Source organism: Pelobates fuscus, chromosome 3 (genome assembly GCF_036172605.1).
Source record: "Pelobates fuscus isolate aPelFus1 chromosome 3, aPelFus1.pri, whole genome shotgun sequence".
NCBI classification, from domain to species: domain Eukaryota; kingdom Metazoa; phylum Chordata; class Amphibia; order Anura; family Pelobatidae; genus Pelobates; species Pelobates fuscus.
In genome coordinates, this window is record NC_086319.1 from 411,482,822 (window position 1) to 411,503,251 (window position 20,430).

Here is a 20,430-nt window from a genome sequence, read left to right on the forward strand (position 1 = left end):
GCCTACTTACGACCAACCCGTCCCGGTGACGACGGAAGTTCGCGAGGAACTCTCATGGTGGCTGGACAGCATGCAGGCCTGGAACGGCAGGGCCATATTCGGAGACACCCCAGACTTCGTATTGGAATCAGACGCCAGTCTGTGGGGTTGGGGTGCCACCAACGGAACCGTCTCCACGGGAGGAACATGGACAGCGCACGAGCTCTCCATGCACATCAACTGCCTCGAGCTCTTGGCAGGCTCATTCGCGATCCGCAGCTTAGCCCGGGAAAGCACCAACTGCTGCATCCTCCTACGCATGGACAACGTGTCCGCAGTCCAGTACATCAACCGCCTGGGAGGCGCTCGCTCTCGCCTGCTGTCGGATATCACGAGGGACATCTTCGACTACTGCCTTCCTCGCAACATCACTCTACAAGCGGAATACTTACCGGGAGAGATCAATCTCACTGCCGACTGGTTCTCTCGCCACTGGAGAGACGTCAGCGACTGGAAGCTAAACACGAGAATTTTCAGGGCCCTGGCAGCCCGGAGGGGTCCATTTCACCTGGATCTGTTCGCTTCTCGCAACAATCACCAGACTCCGGAATTCTTCAGCTGGCTCCCGGACCCGGAGAGCAAGGCGACGAACGCCTTTCTCCAACAATGGCCGGCGACAGGAGCCTACGCCTTTCCCCCATTCTCCATGATTGCGAGAACGCTACACCAGATGCGGACGCAACGGATCAAACTAGTTGTCATAACACCCTTGTGGCAGAGCCAACCATGGTTCCCGGACCTCCTGGCCTCCTCCTACAGGGACCCTCTTCTCCTACCATCCTTCCCGGACCTTCTCACTGATCCCAAAGGGTATCTCCACCCTCTCCTACTGGAAGACCGGCTACCCCTGGTGGCTTGGTCTCTTTCCGGGGTTCCTGGCGAGTCAGCGGACTATCGCAGGCGGCTAGGGACCTCTTATGGGACCCAATGGCCCCCTGGAACTAGATGATGCTACCTTTCAGCTTGGGCCTCCTGGTCTACTTGGTGCATGGAACGGGACTCCGATCCATTTACAGCACCTATTCCCATGATTCTTAATTTTCTCTCCTCCTTGTTCTTAGCTGGCCGCTCCTACCGTTCGGTCAACGTCGTTCGTTCCGCGATTTCGGCGGCTCACACCCCCGTCGGGGATCTCCCGGTCGGCAAAGACCCTCTGGTCTGCCGTCTACTCCGCGGTATGCGGCTCCGCCGCCCCCCGGCCCCCAAATACCCCCACCTATGGGATGTGGGTCTAGTCCTTCGTTTTCTCAGGGATTGGCTTCCAAATGACCGCCTCTCCCTACGCCAACTATCCGCTAAATTCGCTTTTCTCCTTTGCCTAGTGTCCTTTCGACGGGTTTCCGATGTTCGGGCCTTCGATGTTGACGCCTTTGAGGTGGCCCCTGAAGGGGTCACTTTCCGCGTTTCTCGTCGCACTAAGTCGGGATCGACTTCGGTTTTTTACCCCTTCTTCCCCGACGACCCGCAGCTCTGCGTCGTGTCCACCCTCCGCAGGTATGTTTCGGTCACCTCCTCACTCCGCCCCTCTACGTCGGGTCAACTCCTAGTCTCCTACGTACGCCCTCATGCACCGGTCTCGGTCACCACTCTGGCCCGATGGATCCGCTGGATCCTTTCCCTTGCAGGTATAGACCCCGTTTTCGGCGCCCACTCCGTCCGCGGTGCGGCGGCATCATCAGCCTTCATGGCAGGGGCGTCCCTTTCGGATATTCTCCGAACAGCGGACTGGTCTCGGGAATCCACCTTCCGTACATTTTATTTTCGCACTCCCCCTTCTGCTGGGATGTCTCTTCTTCAGCGTTAAAATTGCAAAATAGGAAGCCTCCTGTCATGTTATAAAATTTAAGATTATGCTAGCTTTAGTGTACTAATAATCTTAATTTTAATAAGGACAGGAGGCGAGTATTTTCCCTCCCTTCTGTTCCCTACCCTGACTCTTCGGGGGAGTGGATCTGAAGGCGACGGATATTGGGATTTATTTAGTGATTACTTCCCTACGGGACACATTCGGTATCTCTCCACCTCCATGCCCGTACGGCCATCTAGACAGACACTCTAGTCATGCAACATGCTTACATCTCACACCATTTTTACTCTATAATCAGTTCTCTATCAGTCTTTGTTAATTTGACTTACTCCATTCCGTTACAACACACAGGTGTGAACAGTTCCGGTTCAGTACCTAACCGATTTTATACTCTCCTTTCAGTGTAACCCTCTCCAGGACCTCCACTGATCGCTGGTTGATTAACCTCACGACTCCGTAAGATGGGTTGACGACTTCGTTTTGGTCTTATCCCCTACCTCGTTATCAGGAGTCTACTCAAGTTCCGCTCGCCAGAGACCACTGTTACAGTTTCGTTGAGTTTCTGGACGTTCGAGCATCTATCTGGACTTGGATGTCGCTTCAAGAAAGAGGAAGTTATGCAGACTGTATGACCCTTCTATACTGTGCTGCTCAGTGATTTACTTGTTACTTTACGTTTTTTCTTTACTGCTGTGGAGTTTAGTAAAGAGAGTTAATGCAAAATACTCGCCTCCTGTCCTTATTAAAATTAAGATTATTAGTACACTAAAGCTAGCATAATCTTAAATTATCTAGAAAAAACAAAAAACAACTGACAGATGAAACGTTAAATCAATTAAGCGAATTGAAAAAGAAAATAAACCCCATAGAACTAGAAATAATAAATACAAATCTAGAGAGGTTGAAAGTTACTTTTTATTATGACAATAATAGGATTTCAAGATGGTTAACAAAAAAAATGAAAAATAAGGGAAGGGAAAAATAGAATAATATGTATCGATAAAGATAAGATAAAATATAGGAATCCAGAAAAAATAGCTAAGGTTTTTCAAGAATATTATTTTGATGTATATAACATATTAAATTGACCTGATAAACAGGGGTTGATTAGCTATCTGAAAGAAATGAATCTTCCCAAAATCACACAAGAGCAAAATATAATCTTAAATTCTTCCCTAACGAAATTTGAATTTAAACAGACTATCAACAAACTATAGGATGTATAAAGATCTACTGAGTGAACATTTAACTAACACATTTAATGAAATTGTTAATAAAAGTGCGGGGCCAATGGAACTGTTGTGTGCAAATATACTTCCAATTTTGAAGAAAGATAAAAATCCACAAGAAATAAAAAATTATCGTCCGATGTCTTTGATAAATGTGGATTCAAAGCTCTTTTCAAAAATTTTGGCAGAAAGGATAAAGGGAGTGCTTTCTAGTTTAATTTATGAAGATCAGATTTGTTTCGTCCCTAATAGACCATCAATTCTTAATACTAGATGCCTGATTAATATATTGGATTGGGGGGAGAGTAAGGGTTGTCCCCTGCTGACCTTATCATTGGTTGCAGTGAAGGTCTTTGACAGGGTAGGCTGGGGATATATGTTTAAAGTTTTGGAATCTTTTGGCTTTTGTGGATAGGTGTTATTAGCAATAAGATCATTATATCAGGGCCCAACAGCCAGTGTTGTGGGGATAGATTTATGCTCTGAATGGATTTCTTTGAATAATGGTACCCGATAGGGTTGTCCCCTTTCACCAACTTTGTATATTTTATCTATGGAACCTCTTGATGAAATGATAAGAAGAAATCCATTTATTAAAGGAGTCCCAGCAACTGGGAACAATTTAAAGCTATGCATGTATGCTGATGATGATACTATAATAACTTTGACTGACCCTGTAACTTCTGTTAAACACTTATTGGGTGAGATATCATTGTATACTAACTTCTCAAATTATAAAATGAACATAGAGAAAAAAGCGGCAAAGAATCATGAGAAAAAAAATTAAACAACAAATTATGGACTCTTATAGGTTTACTGAAGTAGAAGAGAGCGTTGATTATCTGGAAATGTTGCTTACTAATAAGGTAGAAGAATAAAGGAAGTACATTTTTTGAGAACCATTGGATCAACTAATCACACTTTTAAAAAATGGGAAAGTTTAATGATGAGTTGGTTAGTTAGAATCAATATCATAAATGTGTATGTTCTCACCATATGGACTTATCTTTTTAAGATGTTATCATTATAAATACCTGATAGTTGGCTGGAACTTATCCAAATAAGTTTTTGTATGTAGGGGGAAAAAGCCTCGGATTACATTAAATTACTTGAGTAATAACCCAAGCCAGAGTGGAGTATATTTTATATTCAACAAAACAATTGAATATAAAATATCTGAACAAATATCTGAACAAAATTATTTGGCAAGAAAATGATTAAAAGAAATAAATAATAACATTTTGATTCATATTATTCCAACACAGTTTAAGATTAAAAAAGCTATGAAGTGCAATGGAGAAATATATGGTTTTAGGGAACTGAAGATTCTGGAAACTCTCATAGATGATATATATCTAGATAAATGGAAAGATCGAAATATTAAGGTTATCGATAATTTGACAAAGAAGGGGAAATAAAGCCTTTAGCATCTTTAGTAAAGGAATATGATATTCCCAACTCTGAGACATTCAGTTATCAAAAAAAAAAATGCTATTCTTATGAAACAGGTTTTTGATCCAATGGCAATCTACATTATCTACATTACAAAAGAATCAGCTGAAAATGTTGACTAAATGGGAAACAGAACTTAATAATAAAATCAAACATAATATATGGGGGGAAGTATTCATCAAACTAAATTAAAAAATATTCATAATCTATCTTTAAGAGAAACTTTCTATAAAATATGCAACAGATGGTATATTGTACCAACAGGAATGAACAGAATAGACCCCAATGCTTCAAAGATGTGCTGGAGATGCAAGGAAGTGGTAGGCAGTTACATACATATACGGTGCAACTGTCCAAAAATTTAAAAACTTTGGGATCAGATATATAGATATGTGTACAGATTTGATAAGATTACAATTGGTAAAAATTATTACATTTAGGTTGGTCAATCTTGAAACCATCTCAATTTTATTCGGTTGTGCATTGCTTTAGGGCTATAAAGATTGTGATAGCGAGAAGATGGAAACAATTTATGGAAATTAGTTATATACATTGGAATGACAGCTAATGTTACAGTTGAGGATGGAAAATGGTATAGATTGAAATATCAACTATTCAGTTAACCGACAATCATGATTGGAATTTCTTTTACATGCTCTAGTTAAAGAAGTGGCTTGTTTAATTAGTTTCTTATCAACAGATTGATTGTTAGGCAAAAATTTATCCATTTTTGGATCCATACTACAATTGAAACTGCCTGCAATTAATCATGCTTTATTAGGTAAATATATATTAACTAGCATAATTTTTTTTTTTTTTTTACATACTCGAATTATAAATCTAGATTCATTATCGTTTTTGGGAAAGGAGGAATTTTAAATTTATTGAATTGCAAATAATTATTGCTACGCCTCTTATCTTCTTCTCTTATCATTAAGAGACTACGTGGAACTTTTATATTTCAAGTATTGTATATTTTCTGATTTCCAATGGGTTTCTTGAATAAAACCAATCTCAGCCTTTTCTCTATTCATTGTGTTGTAGAGGAAGCCTCGTTTATAAGGTGACTTCAATCCCTGTGTGTTTATTGATATTAGCTTAACCAATAAACCTTAAAACCAATACATAGGCAAAACATTGATTAGGATGGCCGACACACTCATACATTCACACCACTACAAAAGTACAATGTAATAGCGTAACCAATAATTACATACATCAACAGGGGCATTTGTTTTCTAATGCCCATGTTCATTAGGGAGATATCTGTGCCTAATATGTGAGTACAAATTATGGCACTTACTGGGAGGAGGCCCTCTGTACTGTCCTTATTAAAACCAGTAACTTTCAGGGAAGAAAGAAGAAGGGGAAAATAAAAATAAACAAGTAAATAAGTAGACATAATTTAGCTATATACAAACGTTGAAACACACTCAAACCTGTATAGATATGTCCATAAATATATATGTATATTTAAATTCACAAATATCAATTCTGTGAACATTTCTTCTTAATTCAAAAATGACTAGAATCTTCTGTCTTTTACCAGAAATAATAGTGATACCTATCAATAGTCTGAGATTGTATATATTAAATTAAGTAAGTAAAATCCACTGTTAGTAGGGGATCTAAATGTTCCTATCTTTGTGAGATTTTTTTTTTAATTACATTGTGTCCCATTGACTTCTGTGACATAAATTGAACATAAATTTAACCTTAAATAACATACACCCCCTATACATCTTACTCATGTGCTTTAAATGTTTTTTTTATCTATTACATTATTCTGAGTACACTATCTCTAAAAATGTTTTTTCTATTAAGTGCATATAAAGTAATTAAAAAGAATGTATCCAGACATAAACCCTTCCTATGAATTCTAATAAAAATGAACATGAAATTAATAAATGTGTTTAAAAGGTTTAAAAATAATATCAGGAAGTATTACTTTACTGAGAGGGTAGTGGATGCATGGAATAGCCTTCCAACTGAAGTGGTAGAGGTTAACACAGTAAAGGAGTTTAAGCATGCGTGGGATAGGCATAAGGCTATCCTAACTATAAGATAAGGCCAGGGACTAATGAAAGTATTTAGAAAATTGGGCAGACTAGATGGGCCGAATGGTTCTTATCTGCAGTCACATTCTATGTTTCTATGTTTAATTTATAAACTCACCAATACGTACGTGCTCCTTTCTTTAGACCCTTAAATCTGTGATTATTATTACATACTAGAATAGTATATACATATCTCATACCTTTTCTTGATGTATCTGGTATTATCTGTCAACAGGTTGAAATTTTTCTTACAGAATATATCTCTTTTTTTTTTTGTTTGTTTTTTTATGTGACCAAACATTCATATATCATCGTTAGTTCCCTAAATTAGGGTAAAAAAATTATAACAAATTCTCATCTTCTTAATTCTTTTTTAATATTGCCTTCTCGCTTAATGTCAAGACATGGATTTTTTAATCTTTCTGAGACCTGTTTGGACCTTTTTAATGTCTTTGTGTGTTCTGGTTAATTATATCCTCCTCATTATTTATATTTACTTAGTTACATAGAATAATCTGTTTATCTCTCTGTTCCCATGTTTTCTGCTATCCAATCTTTATTTATTTTTTTTATAATTGTCAAATGGTGTCCATGTGTCTTTATATAAAACCTTCAGGGTAGTTGGAAAGCCCCAGAAAAATCTTAAATTATGTTGCTTCAGTAGAGGTTAGTTAGGCATAAAAGATCTTCTTTTCCTTCTTGTCTTGTAAAACTAGCACATTTGAATATTTTTCTTCAGTTATTTTTAAAGTTCTTAAAGTTGTAAGAATAAAAAGCTACTATGACACCTCACAATAAGTCATTTGAGAATGATGACCTAAAGATCCTATGACAGCGTTCAAATTTACACTCATGGGGTAATTTTGCAAAAAATTCCAACAGAAATTCTCTTAAATTCTCAGGTGTAATGTTTCCAGGGATATTTCTAAACCTGAGGTTAGATCTTCTTTATGTAACTTCTAAGTCAGCGATTTTATCTTCTAACTGAGTAATCTTTGTTTTCATTTCCAGATGTGATTCTTTCAGTGTTTGAAATTGAAAATCTAATGTAGCTTCTTTTTTGTTTTATTAATTATATTTTTGGCTGATATTAGATAAGTCATATTTTATATCTCAGAACTTGCTGTTTATTTCATTTTTATGTCATCAATAGAGATGCCGCGAACATAAAATTTTCCGTTCGCGAGCGGCGAACGCGAATTTCCGCAAATGTTCGCGAACGGGTGAACCGCCATAGACTTCAATAGGCAGGCAAATTTTATTCTGGCCACAATAGTGATGGAAAAGTTGTTTCAAGGGGACTAACACCTGGACTGTGGCATGCCGGAGGGGGATCCATGGCAAAACTCCCATGGAAAATTACATAGTTGATGCAGAGTCTGGTTTTAATCCATAAAGGGCATAAATCACCTAACATTCCTAAATTGTTTGGAATAACGTGCTTTAAAACATCAGGTATGATGTTGTATCAATCAGGTAGTGTAAGGGTTGCGCCCTCTTCACAGTGACAGACCAAACTCCCCGTTTAACGCACCGCAAACAACCGCAAACAGTCCATTTGCACAACCGCAAACTCCCCATTTGCACAAGGTTGGATACCAAGCTAGCCATGTCCTGTTCCTTGTCCTCACTGATGTCACTGAAGGTCTCTCTTCCTCCACCCAGCCACGTACAACACTAAGGGTCCCCGAAAGGTGACAACAAGCCCCCTGGGACACCTGCTGTGTTTGGTTTTCCACCTCCTCAAAGCCACCTTCCTCCTCTGACTCCTCTTCTTCAGACTCCTCTCTCTGCGTTGCCTCTCTCTGCGGTATTATAAGGTGTGTTAAGTAGTACTATTCTTATCAGTTTAATCCGTGTTACGTCCCCTATCAGGGGACGTGTATATGGCATCGATTTTAGGAACTGGGAGATGGAAAAAGATGCTTGGTTGGTCCTCCTACTTCAAATTTGGGGCACTGCGCGTGTAATCTAATGTGCCACCAGATAGGAGTGGTGTGTTAAGTAGTACTATTCTTATCAGTTTAATCCATGTTATGTCCCCCTCATCAGGCCTTTTTTAGTTGAATGTATCGCCCACTGTCAATCCCTTCGGGATCCATCCATCATTCATCTTAATAAAGGTGAGGTAATCTAGACTTTTTTGACCTAGGCGACTTCTCTTCTCAGTGACAATACCTCCTGCTGCACTGAAGGTCCTTTCTGACAGGACACTTGAAGCGGGGCAGGCCAGAAGTTCTATCGCAAATTGGGATAGCTCAGGCCACAGGTCAAGCCTGCACGCCCAGTAGTCAAGGGGTTCATTGCTCCTCAGAGTGTCGATATCTGCAGTTAAGGCGAGGTAGTCTGCTACCTGTCGGTCGAGTCGTTTTCTGAGGGTGAACCCCGAAGGGCTGTGGCGATGCGTAGGACTTAAAAAGCTTGTCCTCCATCAACAACACGTCTGTAAAGTGTCCTGTCCTTGCCGGAGTGGTCGTGGGAGGAGGAGGATTACTTTCACCTCTTCCCCTGTTAGATTCCCGTTGTGCTGTGACATCACCCTTACACGCTGTGTAAAGCATACTCTTTAATTTATTTTGGAACTGCTGCATCCTTTCCGACTTGCGGTAATTCGGTAACATTTCAGCCACTTTCTGCTTATACCGGGGGTCTAGTAGCGTGGACACCCAGTACAGGTCGTTCTCCTTCAGCCTTTTTATACGAGGGTCCCTCAACAGGCAAGACAGCATGAAAGACCCCATTTGCACAAGGTTGGATGCCGAGCTACTCATGTCCCATTCCTCATCTCACTGAAGGTATGTTCTTCCCCCCAGCCACGTACAACACCACGGGTACCAGATAGGTGACAACGAGCAGCCTGGGATGCCTGTTGTGGTTGGTCTTCCTCCTCCTCCTCAAAGCCACATTCCTCCTCTGACTCCTCTTCCTCACAATCCTCTTCCAGCATTGCCGCAGGTCCAGCAAGCAATGCTGATAAGGCTGTTTCTGGTGGTGATGGTGACCACAACTTGCATTGCACGCATATGCATACTTTTTCCACCTGCACTGTGAATGTTTACATGGTGTGTTCAATACAAACATGGCAGCATTTCATTCTTTGTGTGTTATTAGTTTAAGCAGACTGTGATTGTCTATTATTGCGACTTAGATGATGATCAGATCACATTTTATGACCAATTTGTGCAGAAATCCATATCATTCCAAAGGGTTCACATACTTTTTCTTGCAACTGTATATGTTCTTGATTAGTTCCTTTTCCCTTCTCTTTGCCCTTCTTTGCCAAGTCACTCTAATGCATGCAGACAAATTGATTAGTAAGATAACATTCCTTTTCTGTCCAACATCTCTCCAATTGCATAGTTGTTTATTTATTGCACCTTGATTTAATGCAATTAATTTCAGACATAAAAAGCGTGGTAGTTTTTCCAAGAAAGCCAAATAATCACACAATTATATAAAACTCAAACATAAGCTTGTAGTTCTGTACTATGATCCAGGAGAAAGCTCTTTACCAGACCTCCATTAACCTATATCAAGGTTATAGGTAACAGCCAGACATGGTTGCACTAGAGTATAGAGATATTGCACTAAAAACAGAATTCCCTCATCCACAGATAATTGAGACTTAATTGTTAGTACTTAATCACCTCTTATCACAGGCTTAGTGATATCTCAGCAAAGTAGCTCTTTAAATTATGGTCATAAATTCTGTTTACTTGTTGGTGGAGAAGTTCAGAGGTTCATCCTTGCCAGAATACTTTAGGATTGGTATAATAAAAATCTACTTACAGTATTCCACTTGTCCTTTAACTTCTAATTACTACTGGGTCTCCAAGTATTTGTATAGGAGTAGTGGAACTGCTTTCTGAATGAATATATTAGTTGTATTGTAAGGAGTACAACTAATGTACCACCTGCCTTCCATCACCTGTCATCAGGTCCAAGCTGGCAGGTAACATGCAATTTGCAATCCCGACAGAGGGTCTCCACCCCTCCTGGATCATGCGTGCGTGCTTATGTCATCACGCCCCCAGAATCTCTATTTCATGTAATATATTAAACACACTCTTTCCAAATAATTTTGTAGTTTTTAGAGGGCGCTTTTCTGTTAGAATCTTTGACCATTTAGATGGGAAATATAGGAAATTGAAGTGTAAGATCCTGAAATATTGTATAATTGTATATAATAATATTATGTACAATTCAATCAAAGACATAGAAGACAGATGGGTGGGCGCCAAGCAAACCAGAGAACAATAAAGGCGAACACAGGCAGACGTATTACCGGACCTTAAAGTTGTCCGGACTTAATGTAGGAATAAGAGATGAGAATAGTCAAACACACCAAGGTCAGTAATATAGAGATACGGGAAAGCGAATAGACAGAGCCAAGGTCAGGGAGCCAGAAACGAGAATAACCGAATAACAAGCCGAAGTCAGAAACCAAAGAAAAGACAACTACTCAGAACACACTCTCGGGCTATAATAAACCATGACAGGGCAAGGAAGTTATGTCAGAAGGAGGTTAATATAAAGCAAGGTGAATTCTGATAGGCAGCGACAGAAATGAGGGAGGATATAAATAGATAGTAAAAGTTGATGTCACGTCACCCCTGCCGGCTACCGCCAGCCAGCGATCCGCACCGCCCGACAGGAGAGAACGGACGGCGGGACACAAGGTATGACAGAACCCCCCCTGAAGGAACGCCTACTGGAGGAACACCAGAAGGGCGAGAAGGAAACCTAGCATGGAACGCCCGAAGGAGTCGGGGCGCATGGACCTCAGAAGCAGGAACCCATGAGCCCTCCTCGGGCTCATAACCTTTCCAATGAACCAGGTACTCAAGTGAGCCATGAGAGATCCAGGAGTCGACAATATGTTGGATCTCATACTCCTCTTGGCCATGAACCAAAACAGGAGGAGGACGAGACTGGGAACGGGAATGACTATTGCAAATAAGAAGTTTTAGGAGGGACGTATGAAAGACGTTGGGTACACGGAGGTTTTTGGGAAAAACCAAGACATAGGAAACAGGATTGATCCTTCGCAAAACCTTGTAAGGACCAATGAACTTAGGAGCCAACTTTATTGAGGGAACGCGTAAGCGCAAATTATGGGTAGATAACCAGACTCTATCACCCGCAACATAAGCAGGTGCCTCCCTAGGTGCCTATCAGCAAAGGCTTTCTGAGTACACATAGTCTTCTCCAAGATGGCATGAACCATTCTCCAAGTGTCATGTACGGTGGATAAGTGTTCATCTAGAACCAGCATTCCCTTGTGAGAAAACGAAGCCAGAAGTACATTAGGATGACGACCATAAGAGACAAAGAAGGGACTGTGACCAGAAGCAGAGTGCTTAGAATTTTTTGTGGCGAATTCAGCCCAAGGAAAAAGGTCAGCCCAGTTGTCTTGGAGTTGAGACCTAAAACAACGGAGATATTGTTCTAGCCTTTGATTTGTCCTTTCAGCAGCACCATTTGTTTGAGGATGATAGGCTGAGGAGAAGGCGAGTCCAATACCCATGTCTTTACAAAAGCGCCTCCAAAACTTTGAAATAAATTGTGAACCCCTATCAGACACAATGATGTCTGGCATTCCATGTAGGCGTATTATTTCCTTGGTGAATATTCTGGCTAATTCAGCAGAAGAAGGCAGTTTTCTCAAAGGTATGAAGTGCGCCATTTTAGAGAAGCGATCAACTATAACCAAAATAACAGTAAAACAGCTCGACAATAAAATCCATAGACAGTTGAGACCAAGGAACTGACGGCAAAGGAAGGGTTGCAAAAGACCACATGGTACTTGATGGGAAGATTTATATTGGGAACAAACATTACACGACAATACGTAAGCTTCAACTTCCTTTCTAAGAGATGGCCACCAATATTGTCGTGTGATCAAATCAATGGTCTTAGATACCCCCATATGTCCAGCCATTTTACTGTCATGGTAATGGCTGAATACTTCCCCTCTCAGCTCTGGAGGTACGTAGTATTTATCAACAGGCTTATCACTAGGTGCCCTATCTTGGACCCTTTGTATTTTGTGCAAAAGAGGTGAAAGGACCCTGTTTCTAGTCAAAGCGATGATTCTCTGATGAGATATATGGGTTCTGTTAAGACCTCCTCTTTATCAAGAGTGGCAAACATTCTGGAAAGAGAATCAGCTTTGGGGTTACGATTACCCGGTCTATAGGAGATTACATAATTGAAGCGGGAAAGAAAAAGAGCCCAGCGAGCTTGTCTGAGCGAAAGCCTTTTAGCATCACTTAAATAGGATAAATTCTTATTGATAAATGCTCTTATCGGTGAGAATCATGATAGGAACCGTAGATCCCTCAAGTAAGTGACGCCATTTCTTGAGAGCTGATATTATGGCTAATAATTCTCTATTACCTATATCATAATTCTTTTCTGCAGGTGTCAGCCTACGAGAAAAGAATCCACAAGGATGCAACAGAGTGGTAGGAGATTCCCTCTGGGAAAGTATAGCTCCCAGACCGGTCTCGGAGGCATCAACCTCAAGGATGAAGGGTCTAGAGGGGTCTGGATGTACCATGATGGGAGCTGAGGCAAAATATGTTTTCAAGAGAGTGAAAGAAGCCTTGGCTTCCGCACACCAATTGAAATGATTAGCTCCCTTCTTGGTCATTGCTGTGATTGGAGCTATAATCTGGGAAAAGCCCTTTATACATTTTCTATAGTTAGCGAACCCAATGAACCTCTGTATGGACTTCAAATCAATGGGTAAGGGCCATTCAAGAATAGACGATAGTTTTTTAGGGTCGATTTAAAAGCCATCAGTAGAAATGATATACCCTAAAAACTGAATAGAAGTCTGATTGAACAGACATTTCTCAAGTTTGCAATACAAACCATTAGCAAGAAGGGTCTGTAAAATATTTGGTGTTGTATCTGAATATTAGGAGAATGAATAAGAATGTCATCAAGATACACAATAGCGCAAGTGTGCAAATAATTTCTTAAGACATCATTGATAAAATCTTGGAAGACAGCCGGGGCATTACATAGACCTAAGGGCATTACCGTGTACTCATAATGACCGCTTCGAGTAATAAATGCCGTCTTCCATTGTCTCCCTCTTTGATGCAAACTAGATTGTAAGCTCCTCTAAGGTCTAATTTAGTAAAGATTTTAGAACCATGAAGCCTGTCAAAGAGCTCTGTTATCAGTGGTATAGGATACGCATTTTTTAGAGTGATTTTATTTAGACCCCTATAATCTATGCAGGTATGCAAATCGCCCTCCTTTTTGGCAACAAAAAAGAAACCAGCCCCTGCAGGGGAAGAGGAACGTCTGATAAATCCCTTACTTAGTGATTCTTGTACATATTCCTCCATAACCTCATTTTCAATTTGAGAAAGAGGGTAGACTCTCCCCTTGGGGGGCATGGTACCAGGGAGGAGTTTAATGGCACAATAGTATGGCCTATGTGGAGGAAGATGGTTGCCAGGTCTTAGTATTGAGGCGGTACATTAGTGGAAAGTGGAGGAGCTAAAGGAACATTAAGAGAACAAAGGGGTTTAACCCCTTAAGGACACATGACATGTGTGACATGCAATGATTCCCTTTTATTCCAGAAGTTTGGTCCTTAAGGGGTTAACTTGACTTAAACATGTACGGTTACAGGAAGGACTCCAAGACAAGATTTGACTTTCTCTCCAGTCAATAACAGGGTTATGTTTTTGTAACCATGGAAAAACAAGAACCAAGGGGCAGAAAGGGGAAGAAATTACCTGGAAAGACAACTTCTCCTTATGGGTAACACCTACTGATAAAATAACAGTCTTAGTTTGATGCATAACATAGGGGACTGTTAATGGTCTACCATCTATGGCCTCAACGGCCAAGGGTGCTTCTTTCTCCTCCAAAGGAAGAGAAAGAGCTGTTGCAAAGGTCTGGTCAATAAAGTTGTCTTCAGATCCAGAGTCAATGAGGGCCATAGTGAGATGACTAACACTTTCCTGGAATAGGGTTACAGGCATAACACACCTGTATGAATTCATTTTAGGGGACAGAGACATTACACCCAAGGCTGGTCCCCTGAACGAGCTTAGGCGGTAGAGTTTTCCGGACGTGATGGGCAATTGTTACATAAATGCCCCTTGCGACCACAATCCTTCCCTTCTTCTGTAAGACTTCTCAGCCTCAGAGAGTCTTGTGTTACCTAGTTGCATGGGTTCAGAATCAGATTCAGCTTTAAGCTGTAAAGCGGGTAATCCGGTTATCGTTGAACGAGGAGTGGTTCTTCCTAAAGCCCTCCTTTGTCTATGTCCGACATGTATTGTATACGGTCTTCTAGGAGTTCTGGTAAATCCCTGGCTGCTACTTCATCCTGTAAGGACTCATTAAGACCCTCAAAAAACAGCTGTTAGAGCACTGTTATTCCAAGTCAGCTCAGAGGCCAAGGTACGAAATTCGATAGCATAGTCGGCCACTGATCTAGATTCTTGTTTGATTTTTAACAACGCTATGGCTGCTAGTCTCTTTCTTTCAGCATATTAGAGGTGGTATGGATTGATGGATAAGATGCCCGAGTCAAAATAAGGTGATAAAATTGGTGTGTTGAAGAACAATGGCAGAGAGTGATCTGTTCTATGGAGGTGAGGGAACTGATGAGGGCAGTCATATGAGGATTCACCCAGGAAGATGATAAGCTGTCATAAAGCAACACATTTTTTGAAAGCTTCTTTAATATCTCTATTTCTCAGACTGTAAATGATTGGATTAATCATCGGAGTCACCACAGTGTATAACAAGGATAACATTTTGTTGACAGTCGTAGATTTATTTTTGGTTGGAAGCAAATAAATTCCAGTTAGTGTACCGTAGAATATAGAAACCACGATCAGGTGGGAGCTGCAAGTGGAGAAGACTTTTGATCTTCCACTCATGGTGGATATCCTAAGTGCAGCCTGAACAATATATGCATAAAAAACAGCAATACTTACAAGTGGAATAAAAGAAATTGGTACGCTCAATATGAGAACTTCCATTTCAACATAAATAGTGTCTGAACAAGAAAGTTTTAATAATGGGGCAAGGTCACAGAAAAAATGGTCAATGACATTTGGGCCACAAAACTGAAGATACATTGTTGATATTAGTACAATCAATTCCATTGAAAAGCCTAACAACCAAGAGATGAAAGCCAATGTAATGCATGCTGTGGGATTCATTAAAGAACTATATCTCAGAGGGTTACAGATGGCCAGATATCTGTCATAAGCCATTATAGAGAGGAGAAAACACTCAGTGGCTTCAGTGGAAGCGAAAAAATAAAACTGAATAACACAACCTGAAACAGATGTAGAGCCTCCATCGTTATATGTAATATAAAGTGTGTTGGGAACAATGGTTGTTGTTATAAGTAAATCAGAAAGTGACAGTTGTGTTAGGAAGAAGTACATAGGAGACTGGAGACTGCTGGTAGATCCCACCAGCCAAATAATAAGACTATTTCCGTACACTGTCATCATTGGGAAAATTAGAAGGAAAAATAAAAATAATGTCTTAAAACTTGGAAGTTCATGTAATCCAAGGAGAAGAATCTCTGTGACAATAGTTTGATTCATGACATTCATTGCCTTGGAGAACACAAATAGAATTCTGTAATGTCATTTTATGTTTAGTTGTATGTGTTGATATGTAGTGTCAATTAAAAGAATTATGCAAAGCTGTAAGAGAAACTGAAGTTTAAGTTTATTAGTATGGTATAAATCCAATTGGTATCTACATGAGTATATCAAACCCCTTCAATCTATCCCGATATACATCATATTTGTATCATATAAAGTACATTACCATCCCTATATATAACATAGTTCTATGATTAGGAACATGAGAGATCCTGTATATGAGAGAGGTGTAAATGACATATAGAGTGAAAAAGATGATGGATAGAATACATGAGCAATAATCAGGAAAGATAGGGGACAGGGAGCAAATCAGTAGAGTTCTGTAATAGGCAAATTCACCGAATCATCTATGTTTGCAAATTACTCAGAAAATAAATTTGCCCTGGATTTTGCTAAGGCATTTGATATAGTCCTACACAAAAGCGATTTATTAAAAACAAAAAACAAATCTACACATTAAAGTGACACTATAGTCACCAGAACAACTACAGCCTATTGTAGCGGTTCTGGTGTCTATAGTCAGTCCCTGCAGTCTTTTTGCTGTAAACACTGTCTTTTCAGAGAAAAGGCATTGTTTACATCACAGTCTAGGCATTCCTCCAGTGGCCACTCCTCAGATGGCTACTAGAGGTTCTTTATGGGGCAGTGCTGCACAATGTGAAGCATTGACATTCAGATTCTCTACCCTTTGCATTGATACACTGATATTTCCTCATAGAGATGCATTGATTCTATTGTGTTCCTGACCCTATAGTTTTCCTTTAATGTTTAATTGCAAATGATTTATTTTTAGACAATACTAATTTGTAGAAAACAAATGCCACTTAAATAGGTTCACCAATATCAGTACAATACCAAACAAGTATATGCGAAAATGTTAGTCAGTATTAGTCAAACGAGTTCAATAATTAACAATTATTGGCAACAGTTAATATAACTTGTATATTTTGTTTTTTTTATTGGCAAGGTGCAGGATTCCAGGTATGTAAAAACATGTTTTCCTGTTCAATAGCACAATATCCGGGTTGGGATCTCAGTAAATATTGCCTAATAGGGCATCTTAAGTAGAATGTGCCCATCCCTCTAAAAGGGTTGTCATTGCCATTTCTACAAATCAGCATTCTCTAAAAATTAATTATTTGCAATTGAACATAGTGTGCACATTCTATATTAGTGTTTTTAATGTCCGATAGCTTTGATGGATCTTGATGGAGCTGATGCCTGAAACCTGCACTTCTAGTTAAAAATACTTGTTTGGTTGTGCAGTCTAATATATTGAGTAAAACTTACTATTAAAACTGAAACCAGTTGATTTAGATTGCTCCTGTATAGAATATGGAATCCAGCACTATGCCAAGATTCACAGGTTCAAAATATAATGATGCCTCTTCCTAAATCAATGGTGTGAACAAACCTTGAATGTGAATGCAATTTGGAACATGATATTGCAGAATTAAGAAAAGTACAGAGGCAAGCTACACATTTTATAAGAGATATAGAAAAATAAGGATAGAAAAAGAGTTTGGTTTTCTTTAGAAAAAAAATGCAGTTAAGAAGCACTCTTCACAAATATAAAGGTTTAGTACAAACTGCTATATGTTAATTTGTGCATTAGCAGGAATATACAACAAGCAAGAGGTCAGCAATTTAAACTGGAAGAAAGGGGATTTTGCTTAGAGCAGAAAAATAAAAAAATATTTACCGTACAGTAAGAACAATAAAAAATGTAGAATTATCCACCTTAAGAAATTGTCTTCGGAAGGAAGGAAGAGCCGACATTCGGCGAAACGCGTGTCGGGACAAGTTTAGTTGAGGGTGGAGGAGTTAGACAGGGATGATGCTGCAGCTATTACTTTCCTCCTAGTTTAGCCACTCTCTTTATTTTATTTAGACTGAGTTTTATATAGTTAATTGGTAAGCTATACTTAATGTCTGACTTTATTAGCTTATTACCGAGGAGCTGTTTTTTTTTTTGATGCTACAAACAGTGATACTGGGTGATAGGAGTGGGGTGGTGATACTGGGCTACTACATACTGGCCACACTTTAACCCCTGAAATCCCCGCATCACCCGTGCTACTATCCAATAGAAGTGACACTTGTTGGGAAAATATCCCTATTGTGTTTTCTCTCCTCGCTTACCATTTATTCTCACATAGTGACCTTGCTTTCTTTTAAATACTTTACAATTAAAAGTTATATTTTATCAGTTTATGGGTTGCTTTAACTGTACTAGAAACCTGTTGGTATACTACTTAGACTTACTGTACCCTTTAGGTTTACTTGTACCTTTTCTTTTTAGTTGTTATTCAAGTAGGGGTTACCCCCCATTTCTCTTTAGCAACCTGACACACTCTCTTTATCTTTTCTTCATATAATAGTAGCAAAATGTACAGGAAAAAAAGGTTTGTATTTTTTTTTCCTATAGTAAATACTATAATGTATTTTGTTTGCAAATATATAATAAATATTGTTTATGCAGCACTTCTATCAGTCACTTCCTTTCCCAAACAAGAAACTAAAACTCCTCAGATTTTTTTTTTGAGTTTTGTTACAATAACAAAGGGTATCACTGTGTACAATCAATGTTCGTAGAAGATACATCGGACTTTCAAGGATCTCATCTTGCATCTTGTTAAATTAAATAGCAATATAACCGTGTGCTCCAACTGGGTTAGCATCATAAATCATGACATGTACCATCACAGTTAACCATTTAGCACAAGTGAAACAGTATAACTAGGGGGTGGGGATGGTTGCAAAAGAAGGGGAAGGCGCGGGGGGGTAACTGAAGGGGAGGGTCCTTTCATCAGCATTTTGTATTCCACCTAAGCAGAGTCATTGATAGGTGGGTACATGGGTATCAAGCCCATGGTACATGGCGTGTTCACGTTTATGGACGTAGGTTGTGAATTTCCCATGGCCCTGTCTATCGCCACACTTCCCATTTTTTCCATGCTATTGCCCTGAATTTGTTTGCATTCCTTAGCCTTCTTGCTGCGATCTCATATGTCTTAGTGGTGTTTATAGTTTTGAGGCATTTGGTATGCTAGGTGTGGCCTTGTTGAGTCACGATCTGCTGATAGTTGTCAGTGCCGCTATAATAATGTGGTATGCTGGGTATGTGTCTGGCTTTTGCAACTTAGGTGGCACTGCCAGTAACAAGTATGTTTCTGGTGTATGTGGTAATTTAGTGGAGTCTTCCATGATGGCCGAGATTTCCTCCCATATATGGAGCACAGTCCCTGGTGCCTTTGAGCATCTTCAGCAGGTACCAGATTTTGTGTTCCCCTCACAGATTTTGAACAATCTTGCCTAACACAAAAAGCCCTTGAACACACCCTCTCACACATGTATCAAATACTAGGAAGCTCTAAATGGGGCACCCTTCCCTGGTATACTGATACATGGGAAGGGAACCATAATATCTCCCAATCCTTGCATCAGTGACAAATATTTTTTCAGCTTACATGCACATTAACAGCTAAGTCCAAATTGATGGAGATTGGATTTAAGTTGATGTCTAGGTGGTACCTCACACCAGCAAAACTACTTAAATTGAATCAAGCTATTCTAGACGTGCTGGATATGTGGAAAATAAAGTGGTACATTATTGCACATCTAATGGGACTTCCCACCTATACAACTGCATTGGAGGAAAATCATACCCATAATACCCATAACACACTCCTTACAACCCGCAGAGAGCTGCAAAAGCCTTAATCCCCTTATACTGGAGATCTCCCCATGTCCCCACCATGATGGAAAGGGGAGAAAATACACTTGCTATCTTTATGGTGACATGGAGCTCATGGGAAACCCACTCCTTTGCATAGTCAATTACAAACAAGAACCATACTGTATACCCTGATATGGCATTTTGTCCTCATGCTAACACTGAAGTAGTGCTTTTCTTAAGTAACAACCCACAACAAACCCTTTCATATCACTTATTCTACTGAACGTAGGAGCCCATTCTATCTAATGTAGCCCTTTTTTTTTTTTTTTTTTTTAGGAATTATGATATAGTGTACGCAATTTGACTATGATAAATACTAGGAGAATACCGTTTTATACAAACAGTTTTTTTTTTCAATTAGTTAACTTAATAGTTTATTTTTTTAGGTATTGCATTTACAGCGCAACTTAAATAAGACTAGTACGCCGGGAATGCTTGTTTTCTT

General features: G+C 39.6%; 1 protein-coding gene across 1 annotated transcript; it reads right to left on the reverse strand.

Annotated features, from left to right (window-relative positions):
- Positions 1 to 15,268: 15,268 nt before the first annotated feature.
- On the reverse strand, positions 15,269 to 16,192 carry LOC134602026 (olfactory receptor 10A7-like). Its single transcript, XM_063446528.1, has one exon. The coding sequence runs from the start codon at positions 16,190 to 16,192 to the stop codon at positions 15,269 to 15,271; it is 924 nt and encodes a 307-aa protein (XP_063302598.1).
- Positions 16,193 to 20,430: the final 4,238 nt, after the last annotated feature.

Bases quoted from the DNA above. Each gene is read 5' to 3' on its own strand.
- LOC134602026 (XM_063446528.1), bottom strand. From the start codon at position 16,192: ATGAATGTCATGAATCAAACTATTGTCACAGAGATTCTTCTCCTTGGA.